The sequence below is a fragment of the Maylandia zebra genome, linkage group LG6 (genome assembly GCF_041146795.1).
Source record: "Maylandia zebra isolate NMK-2024a linkage group LG6, Mzebra_GT3a, whole genome shotgun sequence".
In the NCBI taxonomy this organism is placed as follows: domain Eukaryota; kingdom Metazoa; phylum Chordata; class Actinopteri; order Cichliformes; family Cichlidae; genus Maylandia; species Maylandia zebra.
Window position 1 is genome coordinate 31,444,868 of NC_135172.1, and position 23,404 is coordinate 31,468,271.

General features: G+C 39.6%; 1 protein-coding gene across 2 annotated transcripts in view; it reads left to right on the forward strand.

The window, feature by feature from the left end:
• The window catches only part of prkcaa (protein kinase C, alpha, a), a 143,966-nt gene that overhangs the window by 42,218 nt on the left and 78,344 nt on the right, over window positions 1-23,404 (forward strand). For both annotated transcript variants that reach the window (XM_004539207.5, XM_004539208.5), the window contains exon 3: window positions 9,956-10,038. In XM_004539207.5, the coding sequence (XP_004539264.1) occupies window positions 9,956-10,038 (83 nt within the window). The remainder of the gene's footprint in view (window positions 1-9,955; window positions 10,039-23,404) is intronic.

Consider the following 23,404-nt stretch of genomic DNA (forward strand, 5'->3'; position numbering starts at 1 on the left):
TCTTTACCTCAAAGGAGTCAGTCAGGCATTTATCAAAGGCCAGTTAGCAGAGAACAGTAGCAATTTTAGAAGAACCCTAAGTATGTCTTATATACACAAACACACACAGACACACACACAGATTGTGGCGCAACTGTAAGTGACAGCAACGCTGCAGTTGAGATTCATGCTGAACTGAAATGACTGCACATAGTTACCATAAGCCTTCAGCATGCTTATGTCATCATTTGATGATGTTTTCCTGCTGTGTTGATAGACCTTATCCTCTTTGTGATAACATCTTTGATCACATACAGATATATATTGATCACAAAGAGTAATAGGAATTCATGTACTGGTTAAGCCAAACCTGAATAGACTGAGTTGGTTTGGGCATTGTGAATGTGAATAGCCAGATTGCTTGACATAGTCGATGTCCTATTATACAGAGCATTTGATTGGACCGTGTTCTGATAATAAGCTGGAAGATCGCTCTCATGTTTAGTCTGAAGGATTCAATGTCCATATTTTCCAAGATGAATGTAAAATTTCTATTTTTCTGACCACAGATCAGTTTCCACTTTGCCACAGCCCATTTTCAATGGCAGATACCAGCCTCACGCTCACATATAGCTTCTTAATTGCATGATAGAGCTTTAACCTGCGTATGTGGCTGGAAAACTGGAAAACTGTGTTCGCTGACAGTGATCTCTGTTCTGGAGATGTTCCTGAGCCCATGCAGTGATTCGGTGCCTGAACATCATTGACATCTAATACTGAGTTTCAGTTGGGGTGTTTTGTGAAATAAATATGCATTTATGAGATTAGCAAATAATTACATTCTGCTTTTATTTATATTTCATAGCTTATCCCACCTTTTTTGGAATTATGGTCGTACCTAATGATTGTATAATAGTAATACATTTCTTTCCCCTCCCTCTGTTCCATAATTAATGCATTTGTGTAATCATACACAACTAATGTCTCAGTTACTGGGCTTTCTGCATGAAACAGTCAGTTTAAAATCGTCCTTGAAACAACACTGATGATCATTAGGGTAGTGCCCTGTTTACATTTAAACTATATAACCACAATATTGGCCTTTATCAACTGTGCGTGAAGTGTAAATATCACAGGGAAGCTTTCAACTTAAGCGTGTTAACACATGTGCGACTGCCAAGTAGTGCACTAGGTTTAATGATAAATGTGTTCGCATGAATTTTGTTTCCTTGTAATGCTTTGTGATTACAAGGAAACAAACAGCAGCTCGTTACAGCAGCTGTGTAACGAGAACAAACTACAGTTTTATTTGACTTCTTTTATTTACATCCTTGAGTGGCATTTCCTATCTGTTTGATAAATGTGATCAAATGCGTATCTGCCAAATTTAGGTATTGATTGTTTTTCACAGCAACATTTACTGGAGGCTTTGAATGAGTGGGGACCTGTGTGTGTGAAGGACAGCATTAGATGCAATCAGAAGAAGGTTTTGTAATAAGCTTTTGTAAATGGCTTGTACAATACAACCTCCTACTCTTTGCTTAAGAATTGAGTATTTTCAAAAGCTATTACTTAAAAAGCTTTTCTTAAGAAAAGGGCAATTAAGCCATATTCCACTGCTGCTGGTCAGAGCAAGGCTGTCTGAAATGATTGGTTTCATAAAAGATGCTGCTGTTCCATGGTATGCAGTAATATTTGGGTTTATTGGGAGCTGAACTAAAATCTGTTGAACCACCATGCGTTTAACTTACCTTACAGACAGTAAATATTGAACTAACTAGTCTGATTCTTGTAGTCATCATTTTTCTTACCCACTTATCAGACTCACCGTTTTTTGGAAGTGGAGCCTATCCCGCCTTTTATTGGGCAAGAAGTGGTGCACATCCCGAACAGGCTGCCACTCTGTCAGACTAACAGGCAGAGACAGATAAGCTTGTACACTCTCATTCACACCTACAGCTAATTTAAAATCACTGGTGGACTTAACAAGCATGTCTTCGCGCTGTGTGAAAAGAGCTGGAGCACACAAAAAACCCCACACAGGCACAAAAAGTTTTAGGTGTCGTGTAAAGAGATGCGCTGATCCATGGATATCGTCCGTGTCGACTATGTAAGACAGCATTTGCTGTTGTAAGTTATTTAAGATATTTACCTGTCGCATCAATTTTACATTGGCTAGATGTGCAAAATTGCATGATGATGAGCTAAAAGACTTTAAAACAGATCACAACGTGGAAGTAAATTTACTATCAGCTGAATTATTTTTGGTTTACAGGCTTGTTGCACTTCTATCGACCCAGAATTTTACAATTGGTGGATCTTTAATAGTGTGCTACTTTTTGTTTTGTAGTTATTTTGCAATATTTACATGAAACTGTAAGAAAATGTAGAAACCTGTCTGTGAGAACTTTACCTGTATTTCACTGACAGTCAGCCAGTAAGGTATTCAATTAGAACTCAAAGGTCAAAACCGAGTAAGAGGCAAGTATTCACTGATGCTGCCATAAATTCACATTCAATGCAATTTACTTTGCTGTACAAAGCAGTACAAGGTTTATTGATTTATCAGGTAACTACTGTTTCCTGGTGTTCAGTGGATGACATTAAAGAGAATTAGAAAGGGATTTTAATCAGTGTCACTAATCTACAGTAGCTCTCTTTAACAGGTAGAACGATTGGGGTCCAAGTCGAATCAGGGGTAGATCACTTAAAGTCTGTGTTAATATTTTATATTTTCTTTCATGTTGTCACTTCACATGAGAAGCGATCCATTCTCCTCTGATGGATCTGCTATGTCTCGTATGACAGTGATGCACAATGCTGCCAATTGTAATGCAGACAGCTTACAGTTAGGATGATAGTGATAGTGTTGATGATGAAGCAGCCGCTTGAGTGTTGTTGACGTTTAACATCACTTTATCATCCACAGTCAGTAGCTGTTTCGACCGCCAATACTTCAGGTAGAGAGTTTATTCATGTCAATGTGTGACTACTTAATTACTGTGGTCAGGAAACTTTGAAATGAAGGTCAAAATGTACAAAAGTGGACACCCCCCCAAAAAAAGAACCCCCCAGTTATTTAGGGTATTATCTTATCTTTAGTATCAACACAATTTCATTTAATTTTAGGGTTATGGTTATGGTTAGGGTTAGACATGGGTGTATGTCACAACAGCCTTTTTAAAGTAACTCCGAGGTCCTTTTTGAACATAAAATTGTGACTTTGAAAGGATGACCCAGTTTTCTGCTGGGACTCTATTACATAGATGTATTAGTTTTGAAATATAGTGATACCGTGCTATCCTTTAGTTGTTGTGCCGTGTTAGGATGAGTCTTCTAGTACTAGACTCATTAAAAACAAATATCTATAAGCACAGTACTTTTTTTGTTTGTTTGTTTCTATTTGTAGCAAATAATGCAATCCTAGATTTCCGCTATCACACCTATCCATGTGGCAACACGGTTTATTCTGTTCCACGCTCACTAGAATAAAATATTGCTGGCAGAAACACTGTATGTTTGGGAATTATTTTTAGGTGAAAATAGAGCTGGGCGATAGAACGATAACGATATGTATCGCGATATAACTTTTACTCGATAGAGAAATTAAGCTATCGCGATAGACCTCGCCGCTCTTGTCCTCTTAAAAAAAGAAAAAAGAAAAAAAAAAGGTCAGCCAAATTAAGTAGCGCAGAGCCGAACCAATCACAGCCGCAGCGTCACGTCGCGTGACTTGTTACGTACAGCACAAGTGCCAAGCCGCACGTGTGTTTGTTTGGGAAGCAGCCAGCGCATAATGGAGGAAATGAGTGTGCCGACTAGAAAAATCAACCGAGCGTGACCGAAGAGAAAACCGATGACGGTTCCAATGCCGGAGAGATTGTCGAACGGAAGAGCCATAGAAGTTCCGTAGTGTGAAGGTATTTCGGCTATTTCAAGTCTGACAAAAAACAGAGTAGCGTGCACTGTAAATTGTGCCGAAAGCAAGTCTGGAAATACAATAAACTGGTGCATGCGTCACACTGTGCGCCACGTTATTGTTTCGGTGAAATGAATTTCTACAATACTGTTACTGTTAATTCTACTCTCTGCAGTGTTTAAATGCTTACATATACACACAGTTACTGTCCGTCCACACATACGACTCGGTTCTGCTTCTATGCCCCAGCTTTGTTTACTTTTTCCCACCGAGGCTTCTAGACTTCTGATTGGCCAACATTTCTGCACGGTTAGGAATTTAGCACCACCTGCTGCTTTGGCATGTTCACAGCAGCGTTTTCCTTCATTTCTGCCTTTATGTGTGGACGGGATTCTTTTTTAAAACGAAAACGGAAAATCTCCGTTTTCAAAAATACCCGTGTACGTGTGGATGTAGCCTCAGTCTCTGACTGGAAGCGCTAATTCGTCATTCGGCTTTTGTCAGACTAAAGTAACTGTTAAAACTGTTTGAAAAGCTCAGCTATACAACAAGGAGAGATTGAGAATTTCCTTTTAGTTCTCAGTTTATTTGATATTGACAAAAGTTGGTCAGTTTTGTCTGTTCTTCTGTAAAACAAACTAAGATTTATTTTTAGAATTAATATTTTGTTTCTAAGTGGAATTGACAATTTAGTCTGTTTCGTTTGTTCTATTTTGAAACTTAAACGCTTTAGCGGCTGCCTTTTGTGTAGTTTGCAATATTTGCCTTTATTTATCTGAAAAAGTCTCATGTTCCTTAAGTACATCTACCCTGTTGAACTTATTATGAGAAATAAATATTTAAATCAAAACAAGCTGCTGATTATTTCACATTTTACTTGTGAGCAACGGCACATTTAAATCTTACAAATATAGTTATTTGGCTTATATCGTGATAGATATCGTTATCGACTGAAATGAAAAAAACATATCGTGATATGAAAAAATCTCATATCTCCCAGCTCTAGGTGAAAATATACAAGTTCCTGCCAGTTTGGATTAATTTATTTCCTTGGTGTTTCATTACTCTGGATGAACCAGAGACGATATTTGTCAGCTGTACTTCCTTACCCGTTACATAATGCCTATTGCTCCCTGTGAGACCTCTCTATTCTCGAGGGGCAACATTATGGAGGCATATTGCTCAGTGTTTTTGTCAGACGCTCAATTGTCAAACTGAGAGGAAAGGCGTGTATAATTATATCACACAGTGAGTAAAATCTCAATCCAACTCAATTTGATCTATACCGTTTGTCTTTTCCAGGTGTAAATTGTTCCTTTTTAATGATAAGTCTGATTGTCACAGAGTTATTGTTCAGTGAAAGTAGTTCTGCTGTTCCAAATGGGAAAAAAATGTAAAAGAATAGAAATAATAAATGCTTCCCAGTCTAGGAAGAGAGGCCTTTGTCAAGGCCACCGGTGGGCTGCATGGCCTCCTGATAATTAGATTTAAAAGCTCTGGGTTACTTTGTTTTTGCGAGGTGCCTTGGAATTAAATCGCATCCACATAGCCAAAACCCAGTGAATTTAATCGTTGCCTCCGTCTTATTTCCTGCCTGCATTCACGAAAACTTCAGGAAATTGCTACTATGAACTTGTGACCTGAGAACGGTTTGGAATAAATTGATTTTCCAGAGTGGGAGTAGGAGCATATCTCTTTTGGGAAAAAAGTAGTGATTTAAAAACCTCTATTACACTTAGAGAATGAACAATCCTTTCCAGAGAGTGAGGAAATTTTTAGGTCAGAGGAAGACAAAACTCTAACAAATGTCATTAAATCTTCACAACTGAGCTGCTTTTTTGGTTCAGTCCATGAAATCTTACATCGGATTTGGAAAAGTCACGTGGCAAACCTTCACGTAACCAACTGTTTGATCCTTAATTGCCTAATAATAAATTGCCCACTCCTAGAGGTTGATGTTTTGATCTAAATATCTAGCAGTTTTGCTAATTGCAGTGGTATATATAAACCTATAAAGTTGTTGCCAGTTTCGACCACCCTGTTATTAAGACTTTGCATCATTTATCCCCTCTACTTACTGACCCACTTACATAATGTTTATCCGTCCCCGGGAGACCTTTTAGTTACTTTAGTAACTATCAAGTAACTATCTTGGTGCCCTAATGGAAACAAGCTGCAGCAGTGGCAATCAGAGATGATGTATGTGATAAACCTCTTAAGTGTTGCTTCAAAGAAATGCTGCTGGGAAAACTGATCAGAAGCAACTCCGCTCTAATGAGAACACCAGATGATACCGAGTTTTGATGTTCTTAATCTTTGCCTCGTTTCTTTTTTTCTCCTTTGCCTCGTTTCTGCTAAACTAATTGCCTGCCACCTCTGTTGCTCAAATTTACACCATCGCCTTTATCCTTCCCTTCATATCGACATGCAAGCCCCATTATAGAAATCTCAGAAAAAAGCAATCGGTTTGTATGTTGCAGACAACAGCTTTCTTTGCCAGGAATAAAAAATTGACCAGTTTGATCCAAACAATTTAACTTAAACAAGTTTACCGATGTAAGAATCTGAAAATGATGCATCGCTGGAGTGCCAAAATAAAGCGGACGAAAGCTACTAGCACATATGTTTTGCATTTTCTTTATTGCACAAGTCATAATTAAACACAAGAAGAAGAAGAAGTGAAATGATGAAATACATGCAAAATATGCAGTGCTGATGCAGAGGAACTCGTTGCTCTGGTCTAATCCATTCAGTGTTTTTGAAAGAGTACCTTTTAACTCAAGCCATAATCTCATGTTAATTCTAAACCAGTAGTTTTGGTGCCTAAACCAAACAACAAAGGAGAACAGGAGTAAACCACAATCGAAATTCAAACTTTAAAAATGTTGCTGTAGAAATTTAGACCCTATTTAAAAGAATTTTTCAAAAGTTTTTTAGATGAATTTGTGTTTTTGCCACCAGCTGCCCTCATTTGAGATGATATGGTCATTCAGGTGGGGGACTTGATAACTACAACATAATGTCTTTCAACATAAATATACTACGTTATGAGTTAAATATGCTCAGCAACAGGATCAGCACTTATTTTGAATGAACAGACCAAAGAAGATTTGGCGTTTGGTGAATGCTGGCTGCTAAAAGAACAAACGAACTACAACCTTTAAAGAAAGTCCAGTGGAAGAACAAAACACAAGACTGGGTTAAGGAGTAGTTGCTGTAACATTCTGTCGACATTTAGTGTTCGTAGGGTGAACTTAAGGGACTTTGTCCCTTGTCCTTATCAGCTATTTACCTCAGGATGAATTGTGGAGGTCCTAAATCACTGACCTGTCTGATTTGTGTGTTGGCTGTGGTGTGAGTTATGGGTCATGGTTTCATGTTGGCTATTGACCGTACTGACTGATAGCTCCTAGGAGACAAGAGGGGCCGGAAGGTGTCAAGTTGTGGTAGTGTGATATATCTGTGTGTGGGCGGCTGTATTGATTTGCCATCATTAAAGCACATGTGAATACCATCATGTTTTCAGCATAACACTTTCTTTATTGTTTAGTACAGTGTATATAGAAAAAATGCAGTAGAGAAAGTGATTTGTGACCATATTACTTTAATTAAAACCAGTTTTACCTGGTATCTAGGCAAAACTGAAAACAAAACTCTTGGTATTGACACAAGCAGTCTCTGTGGCACTGTTTGGTTTGGGTGTCTGCCACCCACATTCCAAATATCGGCAAAGAAAATACCATATGAAATGTAATGACGGCTATGATGACAGACAGTGACAATCCAGAATGTTAGAAGGTTTTCTATCTCACAAGCAGACAAGTTGAAATTCTGTTTGTGCATAAAACACAGAAACAGTTTAGCAAGTCTTAGTGGTACTATTATTTTCTCGAGTTTAATTTCAAGTCCATTGTATTGACTGTTCGGGAATTACAGCGATTGTTATGTATAGTCCCAATTTTCGGAGGCTCAAAGTTAATCGAACAATCAACTGACAAGCATTTGCATTTCACGATGAGGCCTGTTTCCTTCTTATTTCCTGACGAACTAGGTAGATAAAATATTTGGAGTTGATTGCAAGTGTTAAACTTGCATTTCACATCTTTTTATTGGAACTCTCAATATAGATGTCTAAAAAGATGTCAATGCAAATGGAGGAGACGATCATTAGGCTGGAAAAATAAACAAACAAATACATGTACGGGAGAACCAAGGTCTGAACATTCCCAAGGAGGTAGGCACATCAAAGTCTACAATCAGGAAAGGACTTCTTGATTGTAAATACAGAGGGTTTACAGTAAGGTGCAAACCACTGGTTACATTAAAGAACAAGAAGCCCCGATAAGACTTTGCCAGAAAACATCTTTAAGAGCCTGCATAGCTCCGGGAAAACAAGCCTTTGGGAATACGAAACCAAGATTGCCTTTTGCCAGAATAATGGAAAGAGAGAAGTAATGGAAAAGGAGAGAAACGGCTTTGATCTGAAGCATACCACATCTTCTGTCAATTATGGTAATGGCATGGGGATGTATGGCTCCCAGTGGAACCTGGTCACTAGTGTTTATTGATTATTCAACTGCCGATAGAAGTTGAAGGATGAATTCTGAAATGTACTCTCTGCTCAGATTCAGCCAAGTACTGCAAAACTAATTGGGCAACACTTTGCAGTGCAAATGGATACAGACCCAAAGCAAAGGGCAAAACGAACATGAGAGTTTCTGATGGCAGTCGCTGGAGACAAAACTGAAAGTTGCTGCTGAAATAAGCAGCAGCTTTAGTGAAGACCTTGCGGAGCATCACAAGGATGATGATCTCTTCTTGACTGAAGTCATTTGCAGTCAAGCAATCATTATATTTAAACTGATGTTGATTTCTTGTATTATAAGTCTCTGTAAATGCAAGATTATGTATAAAAGTGGCTGTAAGTCATTGAAACCCCTTGAAATAAAGCTTAAAGTCTGCACTTAAAAACCTCCTGGGGTGGTGTACAGATGTATGCTTAGCTATGGGGATGATCACAGCTCATTTTTAACACTCAGTCATGTGTTCCTTGTTCCTGGTTAGAGCTGTTTGACAGGGATGCAGTTAAATAACGAGAGGTGAGAGGTGGGTGTGCATGAGTGAAAGATACGACCCGATTCACATTACTTTGCTGAACAGCTGAAAGATTAAAAAAGTGAAACTGAAAAACGGGCCGTGTCTCTGAAAACGCATCACATCATTGATTTCTCATAAATCACTAATGGAGTCTGTTCAGGGATTTTCAGTGTGAAGTGAAGACTATTGAAAACCACCAATTTAGATGCTTTCATCTCATTCTGTAAGCAGTAGCCTTGAAAACACTAGGAAGTACTAGGAAGAAAAAGAGGGGCTCGCTTGCGTTTAGAAAGGAGAGAGAAGCAGAAATAACATTTATCTAGACACATTTATTTTTAACAAGGGGCAGCCTCGACATCTATTGACATAATGTGCAGTTTTTGTCAATTGTGCTAGCCAGTTTGCACAATTAGACCCTCCCCAGCCTGTCTCTTTTTTCTGTTTCCCAATTTCTAAGCACCAGAAACAGGCGCCGCTCTCCACGTTGAGTCGGTTGCTTACTTGGCTGCGCACTACCGTGCACTCGGTGACCTGGCTTTTATACCGAGAGAGTGACTCTGACAGCGTGTAGGCAGATACATTCAAGTGTGTGAGTCTGGATGTGTATTCTGTGGATACATGTTAAACAGTTTTGTCAGCCTGTGAATCTGTTTGTCTTGGGTGTGCTTCATGTGCATAATATAGAGTGTGAGTTTGTGTACGTGGTGTCTGCCTTAGCTCCGGTCATATCAGTGAGGAGGTGGCACTGTACTGTCCAATAAGAGCAGTCAGCCTGCAGGCAGGATTGGCCATCTGGACACATGATAGGGAGCCTAGCCCAGACATCAGTCTTTCTTCAATTCCTCTTAGTATTATCTGAGCTCCATGTCTTTCTGCTGCCTGTATATCCATTAATAATAAAACACTGTATTTTAACATAACCCTTTCTCTCCTTTCTCTCTCTCTCCCCATCTCCCACAGTTTGCTGTTTTGTGGTCCACAAGAGATGCCATGAATTTGTCACGTTCTCCTGCCCAGGGGCAGATAAGGGGCCCGATACAGATGTAAGTAACCCAGCCCAGCTGTTGCCTCTTACATCTTTGTTGACGAGGAAGTGCTTTCCTTGTCATTAAACTGAAGTACGTGCCACCGATATGCAGTTGCACCAACCAGACCTCGCTCTTTCCCGAACAGTGTCGCTCTTTGACAGCTGTAGTGCTTCCATGTTTCCTTTTCGTGTTATGAAGCAGCTGTCTGTAAAGGGGGAAATGAAAAATTAAACTGACATTTCTTCTGAGAAGTATCACTTTCCAAGCATCTTGAGCTACAAAGATACTCCAGATGTTTAAAAATGAAATAAAATCCTGCCTTTTATAGAGTAACGTTGATAGCTACATATATAAATATTGATCTCAGAAATGTGGTGATTATGGTGGTGTTACGTCCCTGTGCAGCTTCTAATCGTCTCAGTGTTTTCAGCTGGTGCTAATTGGCCACACCTAGTCAGGTGTGGATAAAAGCATACCTGAGGCAAGCTTCCCGGCAGTGCACTAGTCTTTGCCATCTGCCCATTTCTCCGAGAGAGAAATGACTTCAAAACATGGCAGGAGAATGGCCCCCACAGCGCACCCGAACCACTGGATTCCCTCAGGATAAAGGGTTTGTTTATTTCCTTGAATGTGTCACCATCCTTTATATAGTTGCATTAATAAACGAATCTAATGGTTATCTGAAGAAGCCCATTCAAATTTTAAGTCCTGTTGACTCAGTGCTGAATTACTACAGCAGCAGGTGGCAAACTCATTCATTGTTTGTGTTGCCGTTGAATAACTGGTTGCCACCTTTAGTGAAAGTGACTAAAATATTTCTCTCAGTGATCTTCTCTCCCGAAACCCTTAAGGGAAACTTGACTTTATTGTCTCTCTGAAATAGTGCTGTGTACCACATTTGATGCTTTTATGGCATCAGCTGATTTGCACCAGTATTTAAAAATGAATTGCCCCACCAGCATTACCCAATGAATCCCATCAGTGTCAGTGAGGCTTTAAGGTTTGTCTAAGCTAACCTTACATTCAGCAGATTGTTGGAAACATTACTCAGAGATTTTGCTCCATTTTGATATGACAGCATAACACAGTTGCTGCAGATTTGTTGGCTGCACATCCATAATTTGAACCTCCTGTTCCACCACATGCCAACGGGGCTCTTTTGGATTGAGATTTGTTGACTGTGCGGGCCAGATGAGCACAGTAATATCATTGTCACGTTTCAGAAACCAGTTTGTGATGATTTGAGCTTTGTGACATGGCGTGTTATATTACTGAGAGCAGCCATCAGAAAATGAACACACTCTGGTCATAAAAGGCGTGATCACCAACAGTACTAAGGTAGACTGTGGTGTTTAAACAATGCTCAGGTGGTGCTGAGGAGCTCAGAGTGTGTCGAGAAAATATGCCCAAGACCATTACACCAGCAGCAGCAGCAGCAGCCTGAATTATTTATACAAGGCAGAACGCTGTCGTGTTGCTTATGCCAAATTCTGACCCTACGACCTACCTGTCACAGCAGAAATGGAGACATTTTTCCAATCTATTGTCCTACTTTGGCCAACTTGTGCAACTTGTAGCCTCAGTTTCCTGTTCTTAGCTGATAGGAGGGACTCTCGGTGTGGTCTTCTACTGCTGACATCAACAAGCCATTTTCACCCAGAGAACTGCTGCTCACTGGATATTTTGTCTTTTCCTCACCATTCTTTGTATATCCTAGAGATGGCTGTGTGGGGAAAGACAGATCAGCAGTTTCTGAACAGACCCGGCTGAAGCCAACAGCCATGCCAAGTTCAGAATCATTTAAATCACCTTTGTTCCCCAATTTATTTTCTGGAACATATTTTCATGGCTAAATGCTAAAGTTCCTGTCATCTGACTGACTGATGAATTTGCATTCATGAGCAGATGATCAGGTATACCTAATGAAATTGCTGCTGAGTTTATATGGAAAGTTGACAATGCTGTTGATTTGATTTCATTTACAATGAATTTCATAAAATAACTATTACAAAAAATTTGATTAGGAACTAGTATCAAAAGCAATAGAAACCAATGCAATCTCCAAACATCTTTAAAAAACAGGTTGTGACTTTGTGTAGGACGGAGTTCAGAGACAACCCGACTGGCATACAAATGTTGCATTAATGATGACTGGGTCCTGATGTAGTTCACAGACAGATGGGCAATGTAGGATTGGTGGCTATAATCAACAAAACTACATCTGTCTTGGCAAAGCCAAGAGGTGCACACAGTTCGAGCAGCTGTTTCTCTGTACCTGTCAAAATAAATCGTGACCGAAAAGAAAAACTAATTCTAGCGAGACACTGTGAAATTTAGTGAGCGTCCATGAAATTTGCCATTGTATTAGTTTTGCTTCTTTTTGCATTTTGCATTATTAAACCACTTGGCATTTGTGCTTAAAGTTCTAGTTGAAATGGTTCATAAAGTGATCAATTCTGTAAATTAGTTTTTTGCCTGATAATTTTATCATTTTAACTTAGTAAATTAAAAAAGAGCTTTATTTTAAAATCCAATTTTTAATTGGCCTGTCAAAATTTTGAGATGAATATCATCTCTTATATGACACGTTTATGAGGTCTCCCACTGGCCTCTTTATCAGCTTCTAGTATCAGCTATCTGCCATCAACCACCGCTTGCTTGCATTTACATACCTGCTTGCCTACTGGACATTCATGACCTCCAAGTGTAGCAGCAGCATGGCCTGGCCCCTGTAACTAGAGATATGTCACACTGCCGTTCAAGATCATCTAGTCATACTCTTTAAATAGAGCACTCTGTGGAAGACATTGAAGCTGTAACTGTATGAAATAGTCTCAGGGTAAATCTCACTCATTTCTGTTTCATACATGTGTTACATAAAACTTCGGAGTGCTGCACTCCCTCCCCATTGGCAAAAGTGGGAACGTAAAACTCCCTTTTAACAGGAAGAACCAGGCTCAAGGAAGGGCAGCCATCTGGTGCGGCTGATTAGGGTGAGGGGAGGAAGACAGGACAAAAGACACACTCTGGAAGAAAGCCAGAGATTAATAACAACTCATGATTAAATGCAAAGTGGTTAGGGCTGCCGCGATTAGTCGACTAGTCACGATTACGTCGACTATCAAAATCGTCGATGACTGATTTAATCGTCGACGCGTCGTTTGAAGCTTTGTAAGATCACAAAAGACGCAGGAATAAGTAGTAGGATTTAAGAGTGTAATAACAGACTGAAACAGAAGATGGCAGCACTGCATGTACAAGGATGCCAGCTGCCGTTAAACCCCGAAGAAGAAGAAGCAGTGTCCCAGAATTCATAGCGCAGCCCAGCTCAGTTTCCAACAATGGCGGCAGCTAGTTAGTTTTAATATTACTCTTATTATTCTTTCTGGGTCACAAAATAAACGTTTAACATATTTTCAGGCGAGAATGTAGCTGTGTAAACCTCAAATATCTGCTCAGTTTATCAAGACACCACATATTTTCAAAAGCGCTCCGACATTTTCGGAGACGTCTGTTAGTCACTAGCTCGATAGCTAAGCCGGGAGCAAGGCTCACTAGAGCCCGTGAGAACACCGGACTCCCAGCAAATTGTTTTCAAACCCACCGCCGTCTTTCGCTACTCAGGTTAAATATATTTAAGTCACTCAGATAACTTGAAAATGTTATTGTTTGGCTTTTTTTTTTAGTATTTTATTTGTTCCTGAGTAAATCGGTTTGTCTGAGATTAAAGTTATATTTTTTACACAGCTGAATAAACGTCAAGCAGACAACTGATTATCAGAAGTGTGAGATGCTGGAGAATATACTCCGGTGTCCTGTTATATTTTAGATAGCAAGGAGTTTATTAAACTTCACCGAAACAATCTGCAAACTTCATTAAAATTTAATAAACTATCATCTTGTCTTTATTTTTAGTTAGCACATACCTTACACACTTAAAGCTGTAAGCTAATGATAGTTATATAAGAGCAGATGCATGCTTGTGCAGTAAGCATGCATCTGCTCTTAAGCTGTACGTTTTACGTCCAATGGATGCATGATCTGATTAGTCGACTAATCGCAAAAATAATCGGTGACTAGTCGACTATCAAAATAATCGTTTGTGGCAGCCCTAGCACATGGTGAGTGAAAAGAGTTGAGAGAATGAGAAAGACTCGGCGCATCATGGGAAGCCCCCAGCAGCCTAAGCCTATTGCAGCAATAAGGGAGGATTCAGGGTCACCTGATCCAACCCTTGTAAGCTTTATTAAAAAGAAAGTTTTAAGCCTGATCTTACAAGTAGAGAGGGTATCTGTTTTCCAAATCCAAACTGGGAGCTGCTTCTGCCGAAGAGGGTCCTGAAAGGATCTCCCTCCCATTCTACTTTTAAATATCATAGGAACCACAAGTAAGCCTGCAGCCTGAGAGCGATGTGCTCTATTGGGCTGAAATGTAATATTTAATACAAGGTCTTTAAGGTAAGATGGAGCCTGATTGTTCAAGGATAATGATTGGTTCGATTCTGGATTTCTGAGAATGCTGCAGCATTTTGGGTCAACCGAAGGAGTTTTTAGGACATCCTGGTAATAAGAAATTACAGTAGTCCAGCCTAGAAGTGACAAATCAATGAACTAGCCTTTCAGTGTCACTCTGGGACTTCAATTTCAGAGATATTGTGCAAATGCAAGAAAGCAGTCCTACGTAACTGTTTTATATGCACATTGAAGAAAATATCCTGATCAAAAATTACTCCCAATATTCCTCACAGTGTTTCTGTAGGCCAAGGTAATGGCATGCTTTTACTTAAATGCCACTATATTTATCATAGTTACTCCTGCTCTTAAGGTAATTGTAAAAGATATTGTATACTTACCTAACAGAACAGCTCCTAAGAGGGGTCCTAATACACAGAAATCCACTGCAATAAAAGAAGGTGTTACTTAGAACACCGTGACTATGAATTATTCTGATCCGTTTGTTCATGCAGCGAAGTGCGTGACTCTGTAATTCTACAATTTAAGGAAAAAACATTACCACCAAAGACCAAATCCTTTAAAACTGCATGCTGTCTTTTCCCTTATCAGAATACTTGGTGCTTCTTTTTCATATACATTTCTGTGCACTTACAGTAGCACTACTGTTGCCAGGGGCAACCACACATATTACATGGCTTTCTGCCTCCTAGGCGTGCAATCCAGGAAGGCAATAACTCCCATAGCCAGCAAATATCCCAAAGATCTGCTGTATCTAGGCTACCTGCATTTTATGACTCATGTCTATGTTTTATAACTCCCTTCCTGGAAGAAACAAAGTGCGCACTAAGGTGCCCAACTAGTTCTTTTTAGTAGCAAACGCGTTGTTAGTGTTTAGCCTTGAATTGATGGGGCAGTATAACCATGAATGCATTCCTCACAGCAACAGCTGCAGGGTGTGTTTTAAGGGTACGGCAGGCTGCAGATAGGATTATACTTACCATCAGCCAGGTAGAGTATTCAGATAATCTACTACAGTATAGCCAGTGGTATTATATGAGATTAAATTTGAGAGTTCTGTCTATAAAGAAATAACCAAAACTGAATTCACCTACCAGCTTGAAAGAGGTTAGCTAAAGAAGATTTGATTTCAGGCCACAGGCTTACTGATCAAATGGCTAAATTAGTTCCAAGCTGATACTCGATTTGGTGTGGGCACAACACAGGACACCTTCATAGTTCAAGGGTTCATGTGTTGACCAATCGCAGTGTTTAGATAGCAGTCATGGGGGCTTACATAATGTTGAGTAAGTGATTTCTACCGTCTGGTTAATTGGTGTATAATACACAAATGGAAAGTGGTGAGGTATCAGGTGTAAGCAAATTCCAGGCTGGTATCAATAAGACAGATTAAAGCACTTAGTTTAACTAAATGTTTCAGTATGACTGACTGGTGTAATTTTACCAGCAGCTCAAGTAATTTCGTTGCCTTACAAGACAAGACCATCAATAATGCAAGCGCTCTTCGTTTCACTACAGGGGCTCAGCAGATGAAACTGAGAGGCTGATGTTGCTGCATCATTGATGTCTACTTAACCAGAGCAGCACATATGACCCCGGGGCAATTTGTAAATCTTTTTGTGCTGATTGCCCCTCTTCTTACCTACACAGACACACGCATTTAGACACCTAGCCCCTTGGGGTAATTCAGTGCACAGATAGCTGTGACAGAGTAACATAGTTAGGCTGTAGCGCAGTGCCCTTTATGTCTCATTTGCTTGGAAACAGACAGAACTGACCTGAGGGTTACATTGCAGCCAGGCAGAGTGTTTTTAAAAAAAAACATTTTACACGGAACCAACGATCCCGTAAGGGTCGAGAAGGAATGCACGTACACGATATCCCCCTGTTTCACTTTTAATCACCATATCTGTATAGGAAAATGTAAGTCACAAAAGAATGTTTAGCTAGAAGGTGTTACCAGCCCTTTGTTGGGGTTAATATGGGCTAATGTTTAAAATGACAGATCACACAGGAGAAGATTTTGGCAGAATCAAGTGGGTGGGTGAAAAGAGGTGTTGTGGTTACAAGGCTTGGGACACACAATGTCTCATTACAAGGACTCTGCTTGGGAATTGAAAACAAGATTAAACTGGAGTGGAGCTAAATTGCATCATCTGTGCCATAGGCATCTTGGGTTGTCACAGGCAATGGAACCTTTCATCTGTATTTTTAGTCCATTTCCTTCCAGCAAGGGTGCTGGCCATCTCTTTTAGACAGGCCTGTTCTGGCCCAGCAGTTGCCATTTCACCATTCAGCCAGCTACTGGTGCAAAGATGTGAATCCATTGTAAATTCACTTAAACACATCTTCTGAGTGGCAGAGAGGGGGAAACTGTGGCCTAAAGGCGAGCTTGAGATTTGGAAGTTTAAAAAGCATATCTGTTCCTTCCCCTTCCAAGCAACGAGTGAAAGGCAAGACCCAAGGCTCGAAGTGGTGGATGTGCAACAAGTGAGCACAGAAACAGTATAGGAGCAATCAAATGCTGCATAGCAAGTGTAGATCAGGTGGCTTGAATGCAGTTTGTCGAATCATAGCGGTGACTGTTATGTGGCATGGTTGAAGTGGCACAGTTGGGTATTTGTAGAAGCTTTTAGTGTGACAAATTAAAGCTGATGAGACTTTGCGCTGCCTCGGGTCACCTGTCTTCAATTGCAATTAAGCAGATACCTCAGACACACCACTCAGAATTAGAGAGAGATAGAGTCAGTCTGACCTGTCGCCACTGTCGTCACTCCCAACAACTGGTCAGACTGACACAGACTGGGATGGTGAAGGGTGGTAAGAGGGATTGCACAGGTCAGTGTAGCAGTGTTTAAATTTCTAACATAGACCTTTCACTTTTAGATAAAACTGACCCTCCAAATTAGGATTGGACAAAGATTTGAACTTTAGGTGAAATATGCGATTAGCTTTATTTAAAAGTCCCCAAATCCAAACAAAAAAAATCAGTCTCCCACTCCTTACTGAACTGAATCCCAGCACATGTTTTTTATCACACGTCCCTGTGCAAACCTCGGCACATACACTGCTTCCAAAGGGACACGGTCACAAGGAAACTTGATGCTGATTAGTTGTGCTTACTGAACTGAATTTATTATGGTGTGTGGATGCTGACATGTCCTGCAGACCTCTTCGGGCTGCGCTGCTGTAGCAAAATGAGATTATTATAGACTCAAACATGCCTGCAAACACACAAGATGTGCAGATAAAGTCACACTGTCATAAATGCCAGATAGTATTATGTCTTTGGCCGGTTATTGGAGTGGGCACATGTGAGGAGAAGCATCACAGCTACTCATTTCCTTTCACAGGGAATAAGAGAATGTACTCTGCTCACACAGTGTGTCCAGTGAAGTTTGACCTCTCTCACCATGCTGTAGTCGTTACCATGGATCAGCCCCACGACTCGAGCGAGGTGTTCGGAAATGCTGCTGGCTGCGAAGTCACTCTCGGCTTGCAGATTGTAAACTTTGTCATCTGAAATTTGCACGACAGCCAGTAGCAATGAGACTGCAGCAGATGAGAAATCAGAGAAGTAGGAAAGTGTGAGGCTTCTGCCTGCAAAGACAAATCACTGTTGGACCATAATAGTTGAAACATTCAGAAACTAGTGGTCCAACATATATCAACAATACAGGATAGAGTTTACTCTGAAGGCAATTCAAACCCTCTGTTTAAGACTGTACAGTGAGAATTCGTACTGCTGTAAAACCCCGTGGAATCCCATAATAGAATTGGAGGTACGAGGGTGTTGGTACCAATATGTAACCAACTCTCTAGGGAGCACGGGTTGGCAGGCAGAATTTAGGAGAGAGAAAAGATGGGCGGATAGAGAAACGGAAAAGAGAGATGATATCTCTATAATAAAGCAGACAGTACACCATGAAGCTCTGTGAAAATGCCAAGCCCACTCCAAGATTTGATTTTAAGGTCTGTTTGGAGTAATTTACTACTACATACTTCTCTATTTGAAAGATGCACTGGATATATATCTGCTGGAGGATGCTTTGCTTCTTGCTGTCTTCTCCGCAGAATTTATTTTATTTAAAACAAACAAACAAACAAACAAACAAATTGCTGTTAAAAAAGGCAAAAGATACTACATGTTAAGGAATGGGTTATTATACTTGATTTAATTACATCAAAATGAGTGCCATGATTAAATTGTGTTCAATCAGCACGATTTAATCCAGTTTTTCGAGCGTAGAGCAAATAGGCATGCTAAGATCCAGGATGCGTCTTTTCTGTATGCTGCTGGTGGTGCATTTAAAGGAGGCTGTTGATATGCAGTCCCTCACAGTGTTGACCATTTGCCATAGCTGAATGTTTGTTGGCTATGCCTTGGTGCGGGTTCTTTATCTGGTAGAAGAGAGGCTCATAAACTTTGTCAGCTTGGACCTGAAAAGGAATTAAGTCTCCTGAGGGGATGCAAGCTAATATAAACAAATATGTGGGCTTACAGAAACACAATGTTATTCTCATTGATACTATAAGTGTATATAAAAGTTTTATTGTCCTCATAACTCAAAATGCTATTTACACTTCAAGCTTTTCTTTCTGAACACAGCCATATACAGATTGTTCCGAGTTCCCATGGTCTTTGCTATGAGAGTTTATAGAGCTGAAGAGAGGATCTCAGCAGGTCTACAACTGCCTCTCACTCCAGATTTATGCATCAGAGACACTGCATAAAAAGTGAGTTGACATAATACTCTTTCAACACTGCACCGTGCGTGCCCTTTTATTTCAGACAAAAAACTTTTAACTTCAACATAAGCGTAGACATGTGGGAGGTTAATGTGAATCTGGTAGCGTTTGGTAAAGGTCAGATGTGACTGTCAGTGTGTGCAGATGCGTTCCAGATATTGGATGCTCCTGCTAAGACATGATGCATGCCAGCAATATAAATTCGTTAGATTTAGTAAGAGGGAGACGCATTCAAATGCTTTGATTTGTATGATGTGAGTCACATTATCGTTAGCCTTGTCTGCCGAATGCTCAAATAATAAGAGCTATTAAATTCTAGCTTCAGGGCTCTCAGATTGTCATCTGTGCAAAGAGTAAATAGCTTGAATGTTACACAGCAGCAAAAGGATACAAAGTGAGCAGCACTGTTTTCGTTACAGATCACAATAAAATATGTGAAAATAATGAAAAGAGGAATATAAATGTTTTCTTTCGCTGTATTTGTGTTGCTTAAGTGAAAACTCAAGAGCAAGTAAATGTATTACAGTTTGATTCTTCACGAAAGAAGATTAATTGAAAATCTGGTCTTTCAAGTAGGTACAATGCTTCTGTTAAGTTCAGTAATTCTTAGACACATAGTCTTAGCTGGAATTGTGTATTGTGCAGAGGGCCACAGATGACTTAAGTAAATGTTCTGAACCGTGGAGTCACAGACCTAAATCTTAATATTTATCTGTTCAAAAATGCTAAGTGATTTAGGCGTGCCATATCTGGATTAAATGCCATCTGATGTGGTCATGTCTTAAATGATATATCCATATGTTGGATCAGATATGAGTGTACTTATGTTTCTGCCAAATGTGGCTTAATTTTGTTCTTTTAAGATGAAGCTTAAGTTCATTTGATGTCTATTTCTTCAATGAGTACTGACTGCAAGTTTGTACAGTTGTAAGGAAAAAGAGACTTTAGGTTTGCATCTTAAGAAATATCAGTCAGTGCTTCCACTATTGAATGATGGGTGAAGTGATAGATGAGAGTCCCCTGGGCTGCCTGCTGATGGTATTTATACTCTCTGGGATCCTAATGAACGGATCGGGAGTCTCTCATGTTAATGGTCTGTGACGTGCCTGTCTAAAAAGAGGTTTGATCTAGGGTTTTCTGGGGGGAGGTGGTGCAGAAGGGTGTAAGTACCCAAGTGCCTTTGAGCTAGGTGCTGTTGCATATCTTCCTATTGCAACATTGGTGAGGCATTGAATTTCCACTGTTGCGGGATAAACTGGGTCTAAACTCAGAAATCCTCTGTTGTCATCCGCTTGACCTTTCAACACAGGCAGCTGTCGATGAACTATTTCAAAGACTGATGCTTGACAGTGAATGCAGACTATTTGTCACAGCTCACACCTACACTGTTTTTCACACATCCTGCACACACACGCACACACAAACAGTAAGGAATGGTTAAAAGAAACTTTTATTTTCTGTGTGGTGAATCGAAGAGGCATTTTAGCTGACGTATAACTGATGTTTGGGATAACTCAAACCGTATGAACAAATGTCTGTGAAGGTTCTCAGTCATCCAGGTCATCGTAGTCTAAGGAGCTTGGAAAGAAATGCGTCTGGACTTCTATAAGTTGCTTGAAGACGTTTCACCTCTCATCCATTAACTGAAGGAGCTTCTCGGATGAGAGGTGAAATCTGTCTTCAAGAAGTCCAGACGCCTTTCTTTCCAAGCTCCTTAGACCATATGAACAAATAAAAACAAAAGAATGGGGCATGCAATTCTTCAAAGGGTGGTTAAATTTAACTGTTAGCCTTTCTGGAGTTTTACCAACCTGCAAGTACAGTTTCTCTGTGTTCCCCTAGATCTGAGTTTCATGGGTGAATCAGTGTGAGGGATGCATGGAATCACAACTCACAGAATGTACATATTGGACGATATATATATTAAGTCAAGTAGGACAAACACTCAGTTTATTAGTTATACCTTGCTAATACTTTACCTTATAGAAATTGAGACTCATCAGAGCAGGTGTGATTCTGTGTGAATTGTATCCTCAGTTCATATTAGTGGTACAAGATGTGGTCTTCTACTGCTTCATCATTCAATGTGTTGTGTGTTCAGAGATGCTCTTCTGCATATCTCTGTGGTTATTTGAGTTACTGCTGCTGTTGTGTTGGTGTGAAGCAGTCTTGGTGTTCTTCCCTGACATCAACAAGACATTTTCACCCAGAAAATTGCCACTCACAGCACATTTTTTCTTTTTCTCACCTTTCTCTTTAACCGTAGAGATGGCTGTGGGGGAAAACCCTAATAGATCAGCAGTTTCTGAAATACTCAGACCAACTCGTCCGGCACCAACAACCACGCCAAGTTTAAAGTCACTTAAATCACTTTTGTTCCCCATTAAGCAATAGTATCGACCATGTCTACTGGGTTGTTGCCATCTGAATGGCTGATTACATCAGAAAAAGTGTATTTGCATATTCATTCTGGATTTCTCAATTTCGGTTAAGGAACACATATTATTGTAAAATGTGAGAGCACAAATTATCATTCAAAGAATCAGTTTTTAGAGTTTTTGACATATATATGTTCATAAAGGATCTTTAAAGTAGTAGATTTTTTGTAATAGAAATACATTATTTAGATGCTAATATGTCTTTTAAATAAGAGCCTGTACTACAGGTAGCGCACAGATTGTTATTCACCACATGCAAACCCAAGCATGCAAACCATTTGCACTTTTTAATGAGATGTTCAGACATAACATATGTGAGAAAGTGACAGCTAACACTTTAAAGTAGCTGAACAGGAAGTTTATAGTGAAGCAACGGAAGAGATAATGTCTCATCCTTCGCCCTTTGCCTAACATTGAAATTTTTCTATATTACCATAGATAATATTTTTAGACTGTCTTCAAAGAAGTTGGTTTGTTTTTATAATAAAACGGTTTTTATTCCCTCTTTTCTATGTATTTATTGACTTTTTTAAGTTTTAATTTTATGAGTGACTCATTTTTATCATATTTTCCTGTCGGATTAATTGCTGATTTTATGCCACATTTGTACTGGTGTTTTAAATTTGTCTTTTCTTTTTGGGTTTTCACAGTTTTTCACTTTTTGGGTTTTCTTTAAGTCTCTTTAAGTTTCATTATTTTTTTCATTATTTTGAAGAAGAAAAAGAACATTTGGCCAACAGCATCTATCTAGAAGTCAAAGCTGTAAAGGTTTCCATAGGTGAACTTGTGGAGAGATCATTAACGGTTGTTTGCAGCTGCACACAACTGAGGTGTTGGTTGGTTGTCGGCTTTGTACATGCTTTGAACCACAAACATCCCCAGGTGAAAAATGTGGGTTGGCAGGGACCTGTTGTTGGGCTTCATGGTTAAAAACATTTTATAGTCTTGGCTTTCCTGCCACACGATACTGTGTTCCCTGCACTCACAGCTCTTTTGTTCTTTTTTATAAAGAGACCTTTTTTTTAAAGTTTAATTAACAAATAGTGTTAGTTAGGCTAATAAACAATTATGTTAAATAAAGGACATTACAGGTAATGATCAATAATAGTAATAATAATATTTTTATATCCTTATATAAAAATATTCTGCTAGATAGGCTGAGACACTGGGTGGGTATATCAGGGGCTGCTTTGGACTGGTTTGAATCCTATTTGCATGAACGATCCTTTTCTGTGGCTACCTCTAAGTACAGTTCCTCTTCTACTTTTCTTGCCTATGGTGTGCCACAAGGTTCAGTTTTGGGGCCTTTATTGTTCTTGCTGTATTTACTTCCTCTTCCTCCTTTATTGAGCACTTTTAAGGACATTTCGTATCACTGCTATGCAGATGATATTCAGTTATATATCTCCTTTAAGCCCCGTGATGTTTCCAAGCTACAGATTTTGCATAAGTGCATAGACTCCATTAGAGGTTGGATGGCTGGAAACTTTCTTCAACTAAATGAGGAGAAGACTGAAGTCCTTGTTTGTGCTCCTAAAAATTTTGTACCTACTGTTATGGAAAACTTGGGTCCACTTGCTGCATTTGCCAAACCGTCTATCAGGAACCTCGGTGTTACTATTGACTCAGCTCCTACTTTGGATGCTCATGTATAATCTCTGGTTCGCTCCTGTTTTTATCACTTGAGAAACATTGCTAAGCTGAGTCCCATTGTATCACGCT